We start from the raw sequence: 17,566 nt of genomic DNA, 5'->3' as shown, positions 1-17,566 counted from the left end.
CCCAAACCCCTCTGTGATCCGGCAGCCTTTGAGATCAAGACTTGGCCCCTTTAATTCCTGCCTTGGAGCAGACTAGGAAGGATGCTGCCCATCACACCAAGTAGCAGCAACCTCAGCCCGGCCCAGCGAGGGCACTGACCGCTGCATCGGCACAACCATGCATCTACCTGGGACCCTGTTCCCTGCTGCCCCATGCATCCCAAAGCAGGCCCTAGTATGGGGTGCAACCCCTTTCCCTGCTCCCTTGAAAGAGAAACACCTTCCCGCCAGGCCGTGCTGGGAGCTGTCTTGCTTTCACAGGGCCGATCCCAGCTGCACTGCCGTTCTGGGCTCCCTGCTGCAGGTGCTGGCAGCGCCCACCCCCCCGTGCCCGCTGCGGTTTCCCCGCAGTTGTTTTCCCACTGCAAATCCCCCCGGAGCCGTGCAAAGTTGGCTGCGTAATCACCGGTTGGCTCGTTGCAGCCGTCTCCCAGGTGAGAACCTGCAAGTCATCAAAACGCAGCCACCCGGCTGTCAAAACAACCCCGCCGCGCTCCCGTGCCAAACACGGCCTTCGCCAGCGCACGCTTGTTTATGCCGAGGTGAGGGGTGGTGGGAGAGAGCATCTGAGCTGCTCCGGGCTTGAGCTGATGACAGGTGAAGGCAACACCATCCAATTCATTTCATGCATTCCCTCTTGTCTTCAGGGGATCCCCTCCTCACCTGCAGCTTGATCAGCTTGGATATGAAAGCTCAGCCCATCGCTACCTGCAAATCAGACTATACCCAAACTAGCTCTCAGCCCTATGAGAGATCGCTCAGGCCAGCATCCTAAGGAGCCAAGAGAGCCTGGGTCTCTGCTACTCACCCACTCGGGGACCCTTTTGCAAGTCACTTAACCTCTCCCCATGCCCTGATGCTCAGTCAAAGCCACTTCTCCCCGGGGGCATCAGAGACCCAGTGGTGGAAGATGCTACTTTCCAAAATCCTGACAATTTAAAGACACCCATTCTTGGAAGCAGGTTTATTGAAATCGGTGAGTCTCAACCCGGTTTCTGCAGCCTTCTGCAGGGCTGTGAGATCCTTTTAGGATTTGCAAGAGAAATTTCCACCCACAGTGTTTAAACCGCTCTGCCTGGCCGGGTTCCTTGCAACCGATGCATTGCTCTAGTATTTTCCCAGGGTCAACCCGAGTGAAAGCTCAGAGCTGGCATTTTTCAAGGTGGGGCTTCGAGCCGAACGTGGGGGTCGGGAGGGTTGAGAACAACTGATTTTAGGCTGAAATGTGGCAGGTGCCAGCTTGCCTCTCTGGAAGGCTTTGTTTGCTGACATCTCTGAAATGATTTCCAGGTGTCTTGCACACAGTCCTGGCCTCTCGGGTTGTGCAGGGGCCTGTTCCTCCCTTCCCTCCAGCCGTGGCGTGGGGAAGGGTCCCCCTGATGCCCCCAGTCTGGGGGAGCCGTGCTGGGCACAGACAGGGGATGCATAATATTATCAGGCCACTGAATCCCTCCAGATCCGCTCTCTGCCCATTTCCATCAACCAGCCACAACAAGCAGGTTTCTCCTTTAGGAAAAAAAAAAGATTTGGGATTCACTCGAACAAAATCCCCCCAAGACAAGGCAGTTTGAGCCTTAGGAGCAGCAAGCCAGGGGAAGAACAGCCCAGCTCCCAGACCCCAGCCGTGCTAGCAGGGAAAGCAGGGAGCCTCCCTCTCCACGAAGGCAGAAGGGGTATTTTAGGAACAGCTGCTTTTCCTTCCAAAAAGCAGCAGCTGATACAAAGCAAGGACACGAAACCTAGAGCTGGGCACAAGGGTCAGTTGGCCGGTGGATAAATGCAGCTTGGGGTCAGTCAGACACCATTACTGGCAACTCCAGCCTGAATTTGGTGCCTGATTTCGGATGAGTGTTTTGCCCGAGTGCTTTGCTTCAGCCTTTCTGAGCCGGGCTACTATGGAAGTGATGGTTTAGGAACAAATACACCCACGTTTGGCTCCTTTTAAAACACGTAGAAAAAAGAAAGACCCCACAGGAAGCCTGCCTGGGGTTTGCTCCAGGCAGGAAAAAAGCAAATGCTGGGTGCTTTGGGCGAGTGATTTCTTCCCTGCAATTTGGGCATGAAACAGGCCCCCCCCACCCACGTGCGCCTGAGTTACCACCCCAGCTCCCCTGCCTTTCTGCAGCCTTGAGCAAACACCGGTTGTTCCCGTCCTGCCTCTCCTAGGCCAGTTCCCAAAGCACTTTGCAGTCCCGTAGCATTAACCGTCCCGCCGGGAGCCAGGGCAAGCACCCACTCCTTGTTTCCCAGCTGCAGGAGCCGAGGCGCGGGGAAACGGAGTCACCTACGGCCGCCTCGGGAGGTCGAGCCGGGAGCCGAGTGCAGGAGACGCTGCCTGCCACCTTGGCCCTCTGAGATGGGGCAGGGCGAGGGGCCTTCAGGGACCTTGGTGCGCAGCACAAAGCAGAATCCATGCATTTCCAGGGGCCGAGATGCCTGGCCCACGGCGGCGCAGGAGCACTCGCCGGCCTGCATTTATCAAGCATGCAAGACCCTCGGAGAGAAAGCACCTGGCATCGCTGGGATGCAACTCGGTAGCTTTGAACATTAGTCACCCTCCCAGTCACGGCTCTTGCTGCAGCCTGTACAGCACAAGTCCCCGGCAAACCGGTTGCAGTGTGACACATGGGTATCACCAACACCACACACACGCTAGCTTGTGAGCTCTGTCTTCCAACTGGAGCTGATTGCACGGGATGCTGGAAAGAAACCCCCTGGCTCCCCACGCCCTGCCAGAAGCCATGCACATCTGGACGCAGGTTGGCGGGGCAGGAGGGGAAAGCTGTGCTGGGTCTGAGCTGTCACGGCCCCTTCCCGGGAGCCGAGAGCTCGGGTGAAACCGCCAGGGGGAGCCCCGAGGACTCGGCTTTAAATTGCAACCCAGAGATGCTCTGACTTCATTCAGGTGGTTTCTAGCCCGAGGAGCCAGCACCGACGCCTGCCTTGCTCCTGGAGGATAAGAGAGGCAGGGAAGAGTCTTTGCACTCACATCTCCGCCTGAGTGCTGCCAAGGGGGAGGAAGAAGGCAAATCCTACCAGCTGCCCAGGTCCTGGGAGCGTGGACTGGTACCTAGGGACTGTGGCATCCTCTTCACAGCCCTTTTGAGATGGCCAGCGGAGGTCTGCAGCTGCTGGGCTTCATCCTGGCCTTTGTAGGCTGGATCGGCATCATCGTCAGCACGGCTATGCCCCAGTGGAAGATGTCCTCCTACGCCGGGGACAACCTTGTGACAGCCCAAGCCATCTACGAGGGGCTGTGGATGTCTTGTGTCACCCAGAGCACAGGCCAGATGCAGTGCAAGATATACGACTCCCTGCTGAAACTGGAGAGTAAGTGCGTGGAGCGGGTTTGGGGGCTCTCCCTGCTGTCCCCGCCCTGAAGTTTAATACTTTCATAGTTGTTAGGGGCTGGACGGGACCTTACAGATCGAGTCCGGCACCCTGATGTTGTTAGCAGATCCCAGAAGGACAGCTCTAGGGTGCTGCTGTTCTGGTTCAGCTGGTGGGTCCGTGAGATCGTGCCCTGCCCATACTTGTGTCTCTCTGGATCTGACTCTTCCCGGCACCCCATGCACCCCTGCTTGCAAGCCTTGTTTGCTGGACTTCCAGGGTCCCATCCGGCTCCGGCTGCAGCCGGCAGGAAAGCTCTGGTTGTGGGCCAGCCTGAGCCAGTGCATCTCATGGTAACCATTCCCAAGGGAGGCATTTGGCCATATTTAATGCCACCAAAGCCTTTGAACGGGGCTTGACAAGTAGGGATGCAGAAGCCAGGCCGAGGTGTATGTCTGTTTTCTCACTGATCGCACAAGCGCTTGCTACGGGCACCTTCCTCCCATCAAGGAGTCTGCTGGGGGTGTAGCGGGGTGAGACAAGGGAATCGATCACTGGGGTTTCTTCTTTTCTGGAGAGATTTTGATATATGCTTTTTATATAGTATTACTTTTATATATGTTTTATTATATATTTTTATATATACTTTTGCTTCGGCTGCCTGCCTGAGTCCTTGCTGTAATATCTGCCCCTGCCCCCAAGAGATAGGGCACCTCCCAGAAGGACAAAAGGATTGTTTTCCCCTTAACAAATGTGCTAGGCTGTCAAGGGGGCAGGCTGGGCAGTCTTCACTTATTGCAAAGCAATAGGTGGGGTTTGCAACCGCCTTAGGTGGGGTTTGCTTCCCCAAGGAGGGTGCTTGGGAAGAGCCCCATGCTGTGCCATCTCCAGTGCTGGTTTCTGGTGAATTGTGGGGCCTGGAGGAGCTGGGCTTGTGGCTGGGCCTTGGGCAGAGAGTCGGGGGTTCAACCAGGCACTGGTGTAGCATGAACGGGGAGGACCGGGGCAGGCAGCTCCAGCCAGCGATGGGCTTGGGCGAGGGAGGTAGGAATGTGAAATGCTGGAGAAATCAAAGCCAGGTTTTCTCCAGGTCATAGCCAGCTCCACCTGGCCAGGCTCTTCTTGATAGCAACCAGGGGACAGGAACTGTCCCAAAATCCTGGTGGGTGGCACAGCCTCATCAGCGGAGACAACCCCGTGGGAGCCAGGTCCATCGGGGGTATCTCCAAAGCACTAATGCTGCTGGGTTTGCTCCGCCGATCACATCCCTCCAGTCCTGGCCAGTTGCATCCACCTAGCACCAGTTGCAAAAGCTGCCGGAGTAAAGGGTGCGTGTGCCCGCGCCGGCAGCGAGGGCGGGCATGTTCCAGCCGAGAGCCTTGCTTCATCCGCGAGGATGCAATCCCTCATGTCTGCAACCTTGTCCTCAGTCGTCCCTCCTCCGGGGCCTGAGCGGTAGGGCCTGATTCTGCAGGTGGGAGCCAGCTTGAATTTCTCTTTCCTAGCTTCAGGCTTTTGGCTCTGGGAAAATTCCCGCTGTCGTTTCGCTCGGGCGGGCACTCGGGGGCCGTGGCCAGAAAAGCTGCACCTGCATGCAGCTGGCTGTGGCTTGGACCAGCAGAGAAGGGCTCTTGCTCTCATAGCTTCTTCCCAGCTCCCGGCAAGAAGCCGGCTCTGCTTCCCCAGCCATGCATCCAAATGCAAGCCTCTGTCATCCCGGAGGCATCCATCCACGCTGCCCCCGCCCCGCTCGAGTCCAGCCCTGGTGACATACATTTCTGCATGTCTGAGGATAAGCCAGGCCTTTGCCTGGAAAGGCTGGAGAAATGCAGCAGCCTCACCCACCACCCACTTAGGAGCCAGTCGGTCCCTTTAATTATTTGCCGGGGAGTGGATCTGTTTATACACTTCGCCGACAAGGGTGGTGCCTACCCACGCTGGCCGGTTGGAGTGAAACGTCCTCGGCTCCTTATGGAGGAGGAGGGATCTGTGCAGTCCTCTGGGCACGCACATGGACCACCAGAAACCACTGGAGATGCAGCCCGGCTGCATCAGAGCAGAGCCAAAACTCAGCCCAGGTGTCCTCCCATGCTTGTTGGCTCGGTTAGATGCTGCTCTCGCTGGCACTGATAGCAAAGCAGTGGCTACCGGCTGCTGGTACCATGCTCAGGGCTAGTCTTGGGTCTCACATGGCACTGCAGATCAGTCCTTTCCAAACCCAGCCTGTTACCCTGGGGTCTTCTCCCCACCTCATCTGACCCTGCCGGCGTTCACGGAGCAGTGTGATTGAACATGCACAAGTAGGGGGGTGGAAGAGGTGCCTGATGCGCTCGCATGGCAAAACCCTAGTGAAGATCAGGGCTGCTGGGTGCACGGGCATTCAAGTCCGATAATCCCCCGCCGTCTTCCAGTGAGAGGGGATCATAGCGTCCTTGACCTGCACATGATACGGTGCCTAAAGTGCGCTGGGGCTTTCCCTTGTGCTCGGGGTGGACCCCGGGTCCCCTGCGGGACATTGTGGTCAGCACGTCACTCCCTCCTGAGGTCAGTGTCTGTCCTGGACCTGCGTTATGAATGACCGTATAGCAGTCATTCATAACCCTGGTGCGCTGGCATGTCAGGTTCCTCTGCTCCCGAAGAGCTGGCTGTGATCCCCCTGGGATGACAGGAAGGGAGCATGGCAAGCATCCCCAGGGCCTTTTCCCGGGTGTTGCCCTGGCAGGGAGAAACTTGCAAAGCCAGAGAGCGTCTGCCGCACCCTGAGCCCAGCCACCCGCCTCAGCTGCAATGCTTGCAGCTTCCCTGAATTTCTCATGATCGCCAGGCACCTGAGTTGGGGTGAGACCCAGTGCCATGTGCAGCCCCTCGCCAGGGCTTTTGGGGCATCACTAGCAGCATGTGGGGGTCACCGCTGTGCAGCACCAGGCTCTCCCAGGAGCGGGGGGCCTGGGGAAAAACCCATCCCTCTCCAGGCAGCATTCACACCTAGCAGCCCTGCTGTCTCTGCTGTCTCCCGGGCGAGGCTGGCTTGGCTGACGGCTCTGGGCACCGTGGGAGCTATGCCAGGGCTCCATCGCTACCCCGTGGGAGCGTGCCCACGCTGGCGGCAAGCCGGGGCCTGTCATTCAGGGCGCGGTTGAATTCAGCCAAACAACAAGGCTGCATTTCACCTGTCGACCCGCAACCCGGGGATGGGTGCAAGCAAACCTGTGACCCCTAAAAGCAGCCTCTGGGGACCAACCTGCCCTGTGAGGTGCCAGGAGAAGCCTGGCAGAGGAGAGCAGGGCATGGCTGCTGCTCTCCGGCGTGCAAGCTGTGTGTGCGAGGTGGGCGTGCATTCAGCCCTGTGCCTGCGTGGGCACCGAGGGGGTCGGTTTATGTTTGCACGATGTTTGGATGGTGTAAAAAGGTAGCCAGGGTATCACCTGGGAGAGAGCCCTAGTCTTTTCACCATGCTGCCTTGAAAAATAGCATGCACTTAATTTGCAAGTCCACGGGTGCAGAATAGCATTGGGTTTGGGGGAAATGTTTGGTATTAGAAAGGGGGCTGCTATGGGACAGTATGTCTGCCGTGGAAAGCATTTATCTAGGTCTCAGATCAAGCATGAGCCGTGCGGTTCATGGGTGTTGGGACCCTTTAATGGTGATTGAAAGCTGCTGGGCTTTCCAGCCTCGGCATTGCAGGAATTAACCCAACCGCAGCTGGGTCTGTCTGCTCCTGGGGAAGTCTCCACAGGCAGGGCGTTGCTGACCGCTCGGTGTCCAGCCCAGGACAGGAATGCGGGTGGGGATGGCCGGCTGGCTCCAGGACCAGCTGGGGGTCCGGCAGCCTTCCCCTCTCCGTCGCTGGCCCGCTCATGGCCTGGCTCCGTGCAGCCAAACCCTGCGGCTCTGCAAGGAAGGGAGCTCAGGGCTGCCAGCCCGGGTGCAATGCAACGAGAGCCTGGAGAGCGCGGTTTCGGGAGGGAGCGTAGGTAGCCTCCCCCCAGGAAAACTTGGAGTGGAGCAAATGGAGCCATTTAGGCTGCATTTCCCACCGTGCATGTGCAGTTGGTGGCCCGTGGGTAGTTCCCACTTGCTGAAGGGAAGAGGATGTCAGCATCATGGACCGGGGCTCTGTCACTTGGACGCAGGTGGGCCTTGTACAGCCGTGTGGGAGGGGGAATCGCCCAGAGACAGGTGTGCAGCTCATCAGCAGCCCTTCAGCGACTGCATCTGCTGGTGGGGAAGGGTTGCCAGCAGCACGGCCCGAGGGCAGGGACATGGACAGCCTAGAGGAGACACCTGCCTTCCCTCTGCAAAGGAGGTGTCATCCTTTGCTGGAGGGAGGTGGGGGGCAGCAGGAGGCCTGCAAAATATCCTTCACCTGGCACAGACAACGAGGGTTGAAGGGAGCTCAGGAGGTCACATTGAGTCCGACCCCCTGCTCCAAGCAGGACCAGCCCCAACTGCATCATCCCAGCCAAGGCTTTGTCTACCTGGATCTTCAACACCTCCAAGGGTGGAGACTGCACCACCTCTCTGGGGAGCCTGGTCCAGTGCTTCACCACTCTCGTACCAGGAAAGATTTTTCCTAATATCTAACCTAAACCTCCCTTGCTGCAACTTGTCCAAACACAGCTCCTCTCTCCCCTCTCTCCCTGGCGGCATAAACAAACCGCATCGCACGATGCGAGGATACAAAGCGATCCCGAGCCCTCACTGTGCAACAGGCTCTTGCAGTGACTTCTATGCCAGGTACTCAGAGCCGTGGAAAGTATATATCTAAGTCTCAGATCAAGCATGGGCCATGCGGTTCATTTATCCACATCCCGTCTTGCAAAGCCACGAGCTGACGTCGTGATGCGGGAGGTTGCTTTTTGCGATGCAGATGCGGGCAGAGCCGCGCTTGCACAGCCTTGCGAGAGTCAAAGGGCTGCCACATGACCGAAGCATGCCAGAGCCTATCGGTATTGCAGCTACTGCCCATAGTTAAGCATCCCCAGCAGCTCTGAACATAAACTCCTGCAAGGGCTTATGACCAGCTGGTGTTAGCAGGGCTGGTCCTTTATTGCTAAACACTGATAAAAACCCACGCACCGTGGATCGTGGTAACCCCTTGGTGTGGATGCTGCATGGTGGCAGTCTTGTTCCTGCTGCAAGGGCAGTCTTCGCAAGCACGGGTGCTTGAGGTGAGGCCTCCCGTCCCTTAGATAAAAGCTGCCTGCTTTACCCAAGTTTTCTGACACTGCCATTGCCCTCGGTGTAATGCTTGGTGTGAGCACAGGTTGCAGGGAGAAGCGCTGGTCCTATATGGAAGACAGCGTGTGCCCTAGGAAGACCGAGTGTCCTGGCCTAGCCCTGTCCCCTGGCTCTCACCCAGAGTTTCCTGCAGACTTTGATAATCCTACTTGGAGCTAGTGCTTTGGTTGCACCACACAACCGGCTCCTTTGTCCTGTTGGCACCACAGGAGTGATGCCCGGGTGCACGGTGCATGAGACATGGATCCATCTCTGTGCAGACGTGGTCCGCGCCCTGCTGAGACCGCATGAGGGTGAACCGGGCAGCTATAAGGGGGAGGACTGTGAGTCTCTCTTGGCTGCGTTCTCCCTTGCAGCATAAAAGGGTCTGTTCAACAATCCTACCCATTTTCCTCCGGGCCTGGCCTCATTGCCCCCCTCTTTCCCTCCCGGCCTCTGCCTTTGTCTTCTGCCAAGCCGTGGAGACGGCGTGGACTGCTGGGGGTGAGCGGCTGCATGCGAGGCGTCATGTGTGGCCTCGGGAAGGGCTTGTGACCCCTCTCTTCCTCCATCTGTGCCATTTGGACGGGGTTGCTTGTTTACCCGAGCCGTGGGAAGGTTGGCGTGAGAGCTGCAGATATAAATTGCATGTGTTTAAAAGTCGCTTCCCAGTCTTCCAAGACCACTTCAGTTTTCTCTCTCAAGCACCCTCCCCACTGATTTGCTCCCCTGGTTCCTTGCAGAGGAGCTGGGCTTTGCAGTCTCTTCTCTATCCCTCATTTTTTTTCTGTTTCCCAGGCAGTTTGCCTCTGTCCTGGCGTGTGCAACTTCCCTCCCGTGGGAGTTATCTCGTTAGCAATCAGAAGGAGCCCAAAGAAATCCACAGCAGGCCTGACATGCCATTGCACATCACCTCTTCTCATGCACGGAGAAAGCAGAGCTAAGGAAGTCAGCATTTTGCACTGACTGAAATCCCCGTGCCGCCTTTGAATGGCCAGAGGCTGAAGGGGCAGGCTGAGCTGTGCTGTGCTGTGCCCTAAAAATGTGCTTGCAAAGTCATTCAGCAGAATTTGTGAAATACAGGGGAGAAATGACCCATAGAAACTGCACTGCAAAAAGGGCTTCAATTAGTCCTATTCTGTGACTTCATTTCCAAGCCTAGGGAGGAGCCTTGTCTTTTCCCTTTTAAGAGAAGCCCTGGAGGCAGGATCCAGCCCACTCAGCTCTGAATGTGAATTCATGGGTTTCTTTTCCTGGGAAGGGTGTGTCGCTTCCTGTGCATCTAGATCTTGCATGGGGTTTTTTTTTCCCGCTCCTACACCAAGAGCTATTTGCACAGAAATGGGTCCAGATTTATCTTCAAATCCCGGCGCCTTGCGGCCATGGTGCAGGGAGAGCAGGTCACCTCGGCTGGCTTGCACCCATTTGGCTGCTCAAAGAGGGGAGGAAAGGTCCTAGACCATATGCCGTGGTGAGCGCAGACTTCCAGGGTGGGACCCCCAGAGGTGCCAATCCAGCCGTCTGCCCCGACACAGGCTGCACTAGAGGCAGAAAGTGAACTCAACCAAAGTAGCCCCGTAGCTGTGCCAACAAAAGGCTTCTCAGTGGGAAACTCCAGCAAATTTGAGCCCTTGCCCTAGGAGGCATATAAAAAGTCAGGGTAGGGGTATCACCTATTGAGATCCCGTGTAAAGGGACACAGAGCTGTGATCGGTGAGTAGGTGTGCAAGCATATGACAGCCTTTGATTTAACACCTTGCTCTGCCTTGTTCTCCTCGAGCTATCTACCATCAGCAGTCTCTTTCCTGGATAAGCGGCTGCGCTCAGACCACCTCCTCTCCTCCTCTGCTGGCTTTCCACCCCTGGCCTCATTCTTGCAGCTCTCCTCTAAATCCTTTCCAGCTTTCCAGCATCCTTTTTGGAGGGTGGACTCCAGAACGAGATGCTGTTTCCAGTGATGGCCTCATCGCAAGAGATACCACTTCCTTGCTCCTCTTCGATATTCTCCTGCATGTCCATTCAAGGGATTGTGATATCCACTTTCACTGCAGCATTGCCCTGGCAGCTGGTTTCATTTAGCTACCCAGACCAGAGTCAAGATAGCATCCCCATTTTGAAAGTGTGGTGTTGCCTTCTTCATCCCTGCACCCTTGCACTGGCTGTGTGTTGTACACAAGAGCCTGTCTTGTCAAGTAACACAGCTCAGGCTGTATAACTAACTTCCCCCTCCAACAATGTATTGCTTCACCCACATTGGAGTCATCTGCAAGTGTCACCGGTAGTGATTTTATATTTTATAACCCCGTTTCTAACTCTAGCAATGCAGAGGCCAGGGTGGTGATTGCAAAATGCAAACCTCAGTGATTAGATTAGATTAGCCAGACCCCCGAGGTAGCTGCTGGAATGTGTAAAGCCAGATGCCTTTGCATTTTTGAGAGACATTAGCAAGGATTTTCTTTGCATTAATACACAACATAAGATAACTGTGCAGCAGAGTGGAAGGAACAGAAATGGATAAGAGCCCATCATATCAGAAACCACGGTTTTGCTTTGAAACTTGTTCATGATCTACTCCATTCTCTCCCGTGAGCAGTCTCTTCCTTGTGATTCTTTACTGGTCCTAATTTTGACTTTGAGAAGCCCCAGCTGCCAGCCATGGGCTTAAAGCTGGAATGGCAAAGTCATTCGTACTAAAGGAAACCACGCAAACATCCTTCATATTCAGGTATTTTGGCACAAGAAGAGAGGAGTCCTTATCAAGCAGGCATCTGAAATGCAAACCTATAAGATTTGTTCCTGTGCCCTTTGGCTTCATAGATGCAGAACCTGGCATGAGTGTACGCGCGCACACGTGTGTGTGTGTGTGTGTGTGTGCACGCGCGTGCAATTGTAAATGCATGTAAGTGCAGACTATAATCATGCATGGTGGAATACAATGGTTCACAATTAGTTCACCCAGTTGTGACTAACATTCAGGCATGAGATATGATTTGTCTTTAAGGTAGGCATTGCCTAGTGTTCCAAGAAGGGCATCTTCTTGACGTCTGGAGAGCAGCAGCATTGCATTAAAAGAGCATTTGAGACCTTGAGAAAAGGTCCTGAATTCCAGCAGTAATCCCCCTTAGCATGGTTGAGAAGATAATCACCATTCATAGCATTATACAATCAGAAAACGAGGGCTGGAGGGAGCTCAGGAGGTCGCATCTAGTCCAACCCCTGCTCCAAGCAGAACCAGCCCCAACTACATCATCCCAGACAAGGCTCTGGGTCTTCAAAAATTTCAAGGATGGAGATCCTACCATCTCTCTGGGCAAATCCCAGTGCTTCACTGCCATCCTCATGAGAAAGCTCTTACTAATATCTAATCTCAACTTCCCTTGCTGAAGCTTGAGCCCATTGCTCCTTGTGCTGTCATCTGCCCCCACTGAGACCAGCCCAGCTCCGTCCTCTTTGCAGCCCCCCTGCAGGGAGGTGAAGCTGCTATTCAATCCCCCTCAGCCCATTTCCCTCAGCCTCCCCTCACCAGTCCTGTCCCCCAGCCCCACAACCATTTTCATTGCCCTGCACTGGACTCTCTCCAATGTGTCCACATCCTTTCTGTCATGGGGGCCACAGCTGGACACAGGACTCCAGATGTGGCCTCCCCAGTGCTGAATAGAGGGAAGAATCACTGCCCTCCATCTGCTGGCATCGCTCCTGCCAATGCACCCAGGATGCCGGTAGCCTCTTGGCACAAGAAGAGCACACTGCTGGCTCATCCAGCTTCTTGTCCCCTGTCACTCCCGGGTCTTTTTCTGCAGAGCTGCTGCCCAGCCCGTCACCCCCAGCCTGCACCGGTGCAGGGGATTGCTCCATCCTAAGTGCAGGACTTTGCACTTGTCCTTATTGTAGCATCGAAGGCCCTGGGTCAGCTTAGATGCTCCACGTCCCCCCTTGCACTGAGTTTGAAGTGCAGCCTGTGCCTTGAGACCTTTCCCATGTTGTTACCCCGCTCATGGACAATACTATGTTCCTTCTTCTAGGCAGCCTGCAGGCTACCCGGGCTTTGATGGTGTCTGGGATCCTCCTGGGGATCATTGGCGTAGTCGTGGCAATGACCGGCATGAAATGCATGAAGTGCCTGGAAGATGACCAGGTGAAGAAGATGAGGATGGCTGTCTTGGGTGGTGTGATTCTCCTAATTGCAGGTGAGTCAGTGCTCCAAGATGGAGCACATCTATGTGCGCCCCATTCTGCATAGCTTTTATTTTGCAATCAAGCATGTGCCAGCCTGCAGCAGTCAGGTTTTACCTGTCTGCAGTGCTGGGATATTGGGAAAGGGTTGCTGCTGCCTTTATTAACTCTTTGGAAGCTGCAGGCATGCAGCAGATCCCCAGGCCTGGCTTTTATATGGTCAGCCATCTCCAAAACTGCCATTGCCCACAGGGTTAAATTAGCCAGCTGGCTCAACCCTGTTCACTAGCTGCCTGGACACATCTGTGAGGGGGGTGGGACTTTGATTCCCAGGGTGCTCTTGCTTGGGTTGGAAAGTCCCAAGAAACCTTAGATGCCAGGGGAAGAAATTGCGGCTGCCCCTTGCACAAGGGTAGTGGATGACTCTACAAAGGGGTGTCATCCTTTTCCTTCCCTCGTTCCAGAGTTCGGCCCATTGCACATGCCCTTGAGGGCCCTTGAGGCTGGATGCCTGATACTTCTCCAGGGCTCCTGCTCTCCTCCCACCCAACATAGGGCTGTGGCTGAGTGCCACAACTTGATCCAGGACTGCAGGTCCTCAATACACTAGGGACCACGTTACTGCTTCTGAGCTTTCCCCATTGACTCCCCATCCATCTCACGGCCTGACCTTCCCTTGCAGGTTTTGCCGTCCTTGTGGCCACATCCTGGTACGGGAACAAAGTGGCTCGGGATTTCTACAACCCTTTCACCCCCGTCAACACGAGGTAACGCACCTTCTTGCATCGCAGTTCAGTATGTCAGGGCAAACGTGGCTCCCAGCCATCTCAGGGAAGGCTCTTGGAGCCCAGAAGCAATCTCCTACGAGAAGCTATAGCATGGGGCAGGGCTTCGGTGAACAGCCCTTGGGGAAATGCATTGAGAGGCTTGGATTTAGGGCTGTCCCTGCTGCAAAGGTGGTAAAAAGGATAAACCTCCTCCCAAAAAACATTGCTTCTGGAGGCAAGACGTGATGTGCCTTCCCACAGCCGTGACCCCTTGGTTTCCAGAAGCTCTGCAAGAGCAGAATGGCTCTGAGCCCTTGCTGCAAACCACGGCAGCTTGTTCAGATGCGGCTTTGCTGCCAGTGGCTTGTTGCAGACATAGCTGGAGTGGATTTTTTTCTGCTTGTGGGTCTGAATCTTTTTAAGCTCCCTCTTGACTGATGCCATGTTATACCCCTGCCAATATGCCAGCTAGAGCTGCCAGCAAGGGGGAGTTCCTCGAATGTTAACCACAGGCTGCTGCATTTGGGTCCTGCAAGCATCTTTGTCATGAGCTGGGGAAAGTTCACCCAAGAGGGGTCTTGGGCTGGGAGCACGGTGGGTGCAAAAAGAACAGGATCCTTTTTTTTTTGGTTATTTATGGTGGGGTTTTTTAACCATTATTCCCAAGTGAGATGGGAACGGACCCCTCAAGCCACAAACTGGACCCCAGCCTCATGCATCTGTGTCACACGCGATCCGTACCAAGTGCTATTTGCTGTAGTCTTAGGAGAACGAATTAGGTGCGTGGTGATGGTGGCATCTCACGGCAGCGGGTGCTGGAGACGTGGGAGTGAGGGGAGTTACTTCTCCAGCCTTCGTGGCTGCAGGGAAAGCAAGGCCCGAGGCGGGGCGAGGGGCTCGGACAGCAGAATGCAATGGGAAAAAATATGAACTGAGCAGTGTTTTGTGTCTGGCGGAGTTGGGGGTTTCTCCGTGGCTTTATCCAACGTGATTTGTCATTCCTCCCAGATTTGAGTTTGGCCAGGCTCTCTTCATCGGCTGGGCGGCTGCGGCGCTGACCATCCTGGGCGGCGCTTTCCTCTGCTGTTCCTGTCCCCGAAGAGAAACCTCCTATCCCCCCTCCCGGCCCTACCCCAAGAGCACCACGAGTGGCAAGGACTACGTATAACGGAGCGGGGAGCCGAAGCCGCGGGCATCACCAGCGGAGACCGTTGTGGAAAGGACGCTGAGACGCTGCTGTCCTGGTCGAAGCAGAGTTCCAGCCGTCTGCGTTCAGCCTTGCTTTTAGCCCAAGCGTGCATGTTATAATCCTCCCCGTTACTGGACATCGATCCTCCTCCTTCTCCCACCCCACGGAGGGAGCCTAGCCACGCTCGCTGGACCTGGGCCACCTCCAGCCACTTTCATACCAGCTCTGCAGCACGTTGGGAGTGCAAGGGGGGGGAAGGATCTTTTCTCCAAATGACTTTTGGTGCTTTTTTAATCCAAAAACACATGGTAACAGTTCTGCTGGAGCCCACTATGGGGGATGTGTACATAAATCTATATCCTTTTCTATGCAAAGGGGCCGCAGCAGTAGTATCAAGAGAAAGATCCCAACCAGGCAGGTAGACCCTGTTGTGAGAAGGTCCATGTGTTTTCTCTGTCGTTTCCTATTTATCTCTCTGTCTGCTGCAGATATCAGTCCACAAAAAGTTGGTAGACTCACCCCCGCGGAGATGAGCCTACCCTCCAATTCTTTTGCAGGTGGTACAAGGCAGGTAGGTGCTATTTGGAGCTGGCGGAGGGTGACTCTCTGGTTTAATTTGCCTCGGTGATTCGTTAGAAAGCGTTCCCTTTGGAGAATGCTCTACAGTATTGTGCTTCTCACTGCCAGAAAGGGTTTCCTTATCTTGCTTACCCCACATCTAACTGTGCTCAGGTTCACCCCATTTTGCTCCATGCAAAACACACCTATTCATCACCTCTACCAGTCCAGCCCTTTCCATCATTTTCTTCTTCAGAAATCCCTCCCAGTCTATCAGCATCTTTCTGGTACCGAGGAGCGCTGTATTTCAGATGCAGCGGTGCAGAGAAAGCCTGCCTTCATCCCCAGAGAGCCTTGCATGGATGTCTTATAACCCTGCCTAAGACCCGATTCCTCTACCTATGCAACAACTCCCTTGGTTTGTATTTCACCACCCCCTGTGCAAAAAATAATAAAAATCTATCTAAGCAGCTGTGCCCCATCACCCGACAGGCTTGTTTCAGCCTTGCTGCTTTCTAAGTACTCATCTTTTTATTGCTTTCCATTGAATGCCTCCTACATGTTCCCAGATGTATTAACATGCCATTTCCTAGGTTGGTTAATGTTTTTAAAAAGTCCCATTCAAATTTCTAACCACTCTGGATTGTTTCCCACTAGTTCGCTCTCCTCACTGAAGCTTGCAGCTCTTTTTTTCACCTTAAAAGAATTAACGTGGAGTTTGCCTTTTCTTCCAAATAAATACTTTTACCCAAACTGAGCCCAGTGCCAGCCCGTAAAACCTTCCCCTGGATGCTGCCTCTAAATACCTGCCAAGCTCACTACACTGCTATTTCATCCCAGATGGCCTTTCCCCTCTAGATAGTTTCAGCCCATTTCTTCAAGCAACCAATCCAAAGTTTTTATCCAAGCTCATCAAAAAGAGCTTGGAAATCCCAATGTTCAAATAATTATGGCAAGCAGCCGTCGCTGAGACATGCAGCTCGTAATAAAGGGCTTCGTGCCTTCCTCCAAAGCATCTGGTTCAGGTGGCACTTCTGACACAGGAGGCTGTGGGTCAGTTGTCGTTGGGTAATAGCTAACAGGGTAGTGGCAGCTCAAACACAAAGCGTGCGTCTACATGTGCATTAATGCACTTTAGTTAATGCGCATTAAATCTAGTACCTCCATGGTGAGGTACTAGGGAAATGTGCATTCGTTTGTCTTAATGCACATTAACTAAAGAGAACAGTTTTTCAGTGACGCTTAATGTGCATTAGCCTATTTTAATGTGCATTAGCTAAATGCCCTTTTTTTTTTTTTTTAGGGGTGCTTTAATGCTCATTAAAATAGGCTAATGCTCAGTAAAGTGCATGTGTAGATGCACCCAAACTCTCCATTTGGAAGGAAAGAAGCCAGCCTCTTCTATCCCGGCTCCCTAAATGCTGCAGATGTGGAGAGGCACTTGCATCTCCTGACCCCTTTGTATAAAAAGGGGCAGCCCCTGGCATTGCAACGTGCCAAACTGCAGCATGGGTGGCCTATCTGATCCTCATGACCTAGCCGTGCTCTGACGGCCGCCTCTGTGGCATGGACCTCAGAGCCATTCACATGTCTGCTTCAGATTGAAATCCCTCCCTGTACCTATTTCACATGTACGACTTCTGTTGACTTCTTGGGGGGACAGCTGTCTGTGCCCGGTGGCCATCGGATGAGCCCCCAGCTGAGAAAGCTTGAAGCCCCGGCTTTATCCACGAGCAGCAGAGGTTGGATCTTTTGTATTTAGTTCTTACCCTGAGCAGGGAGCAGACTTTTCTATGGGGAACTTGTATAAAGTGTGAAACTTTTTCAATAAATGGAATTTTTTTTTAAGAAAACAGAAGAGCATCCATTGCTTATTTCCCTGATAGAGCGGTCAGCTTGGCAGCGGTGATGGGAGCGTGTGTATGCGTGTGTGATGTCAGGAATTTGAAATTCAGGTGGCTGGATATGCTTTGTTTGATTGTGGACGTGAACACACCAGGCCTTTACATCAGTGTAACGTGCATCAGTTTTGCACACCTGTTTAAATTGCACTGGGGGCGGCTTTCCTCAAAGGTGTGGAGACCCTCAAAGGTACTGAGGTACCTAATTCCTAAGCACTTCTCCCTTTGAGGATCTGGGCTCTGGTCCAGCCAACCTCCCAGGAGCCCAGCTATCACCCCGACCCATCAGACCCCCAACAGACAGTAACCAAGATATTCCTACCTGCTCCAGGCCAGTGTGGGGCTCCTCACCTCCCCACTAGCTCCACTGATGCTTCCCTTGTCATACC

General features: G+C 54.2%; 1 protein-coding gene across 1 annotated transcript; it reads left to right on the top strand.

Annotated features, from left to right (window-relative positions):
* The first annotated feature begins 2,919 nt into the window (after positions 1–2,919).
* CLDN1 (claudin 1) lies at positions 2,920–17,134 on the top strand. The gene is made up of 4 exons (XM_014607100.3): positions 2,920–3,369; positions 12,612–12,776; positions 13,445–13,529; positions 14,538–17,134. Exons 1-4 carry the CDS (start codon positions 3,147–3,149, stop codon positions 14,695–14,697), a joined length of 633 nt encoding a protein of 210 aa, XP_014462586.1. The 5' UTR covers positions 2,920–3,146; the 3' UTR covers positions 14,698–17,134.
* Positions 17,135–17,566: the final 432 nt, after the last annotated feature.

Source organism: Alligator mississippiensis, chromosome 7, assembly GCF_030867095.1.
Source record: "Alligator mississippiensis isolate rAllMis1 chromosome 7, rAllMis1, whole genome shotgun sequence".
In the NCBI taxonomy this organism is placed as follows: Eukaryota; Metazoa; Chordata; order Crocodylia; family Alligatoridae; genus Alligator; species Alligator mississippiensis.
Note: the sequence above shows the minus strand (reverse complement) of the source record. Positions and strands in the feature narration are given on the sequence as shown.

What these genes read in the sequence shown, in the direction of transcription:
- CLDN1 (XM_014607100.3), top strand. Translation starts at nt 3,147, where the DNA reads ATGGCCAGCGGAGGTCTGCAGCTGCTGGGCTTCATCCTGGCCTTTGTA. An exon ending in TGTGATTCTCCTAATTGCAG is followed by an intron (nt 12,777 to 13,444) that starts GTGAGTCAGTGC and finishes CTTCCCTTGCAG; the next exon opens with GTTTTGCCGTCCTTGTGGCC. An exon ending in TTCACCCCCGTCAACACGAG is followed by an intron (nt 13,530 to 14,537) that starts GTAACGCACCTT and finishes CATTCCTCCCAG; the next exon opens with ATTTGAGTTTGGCCAGGCTC.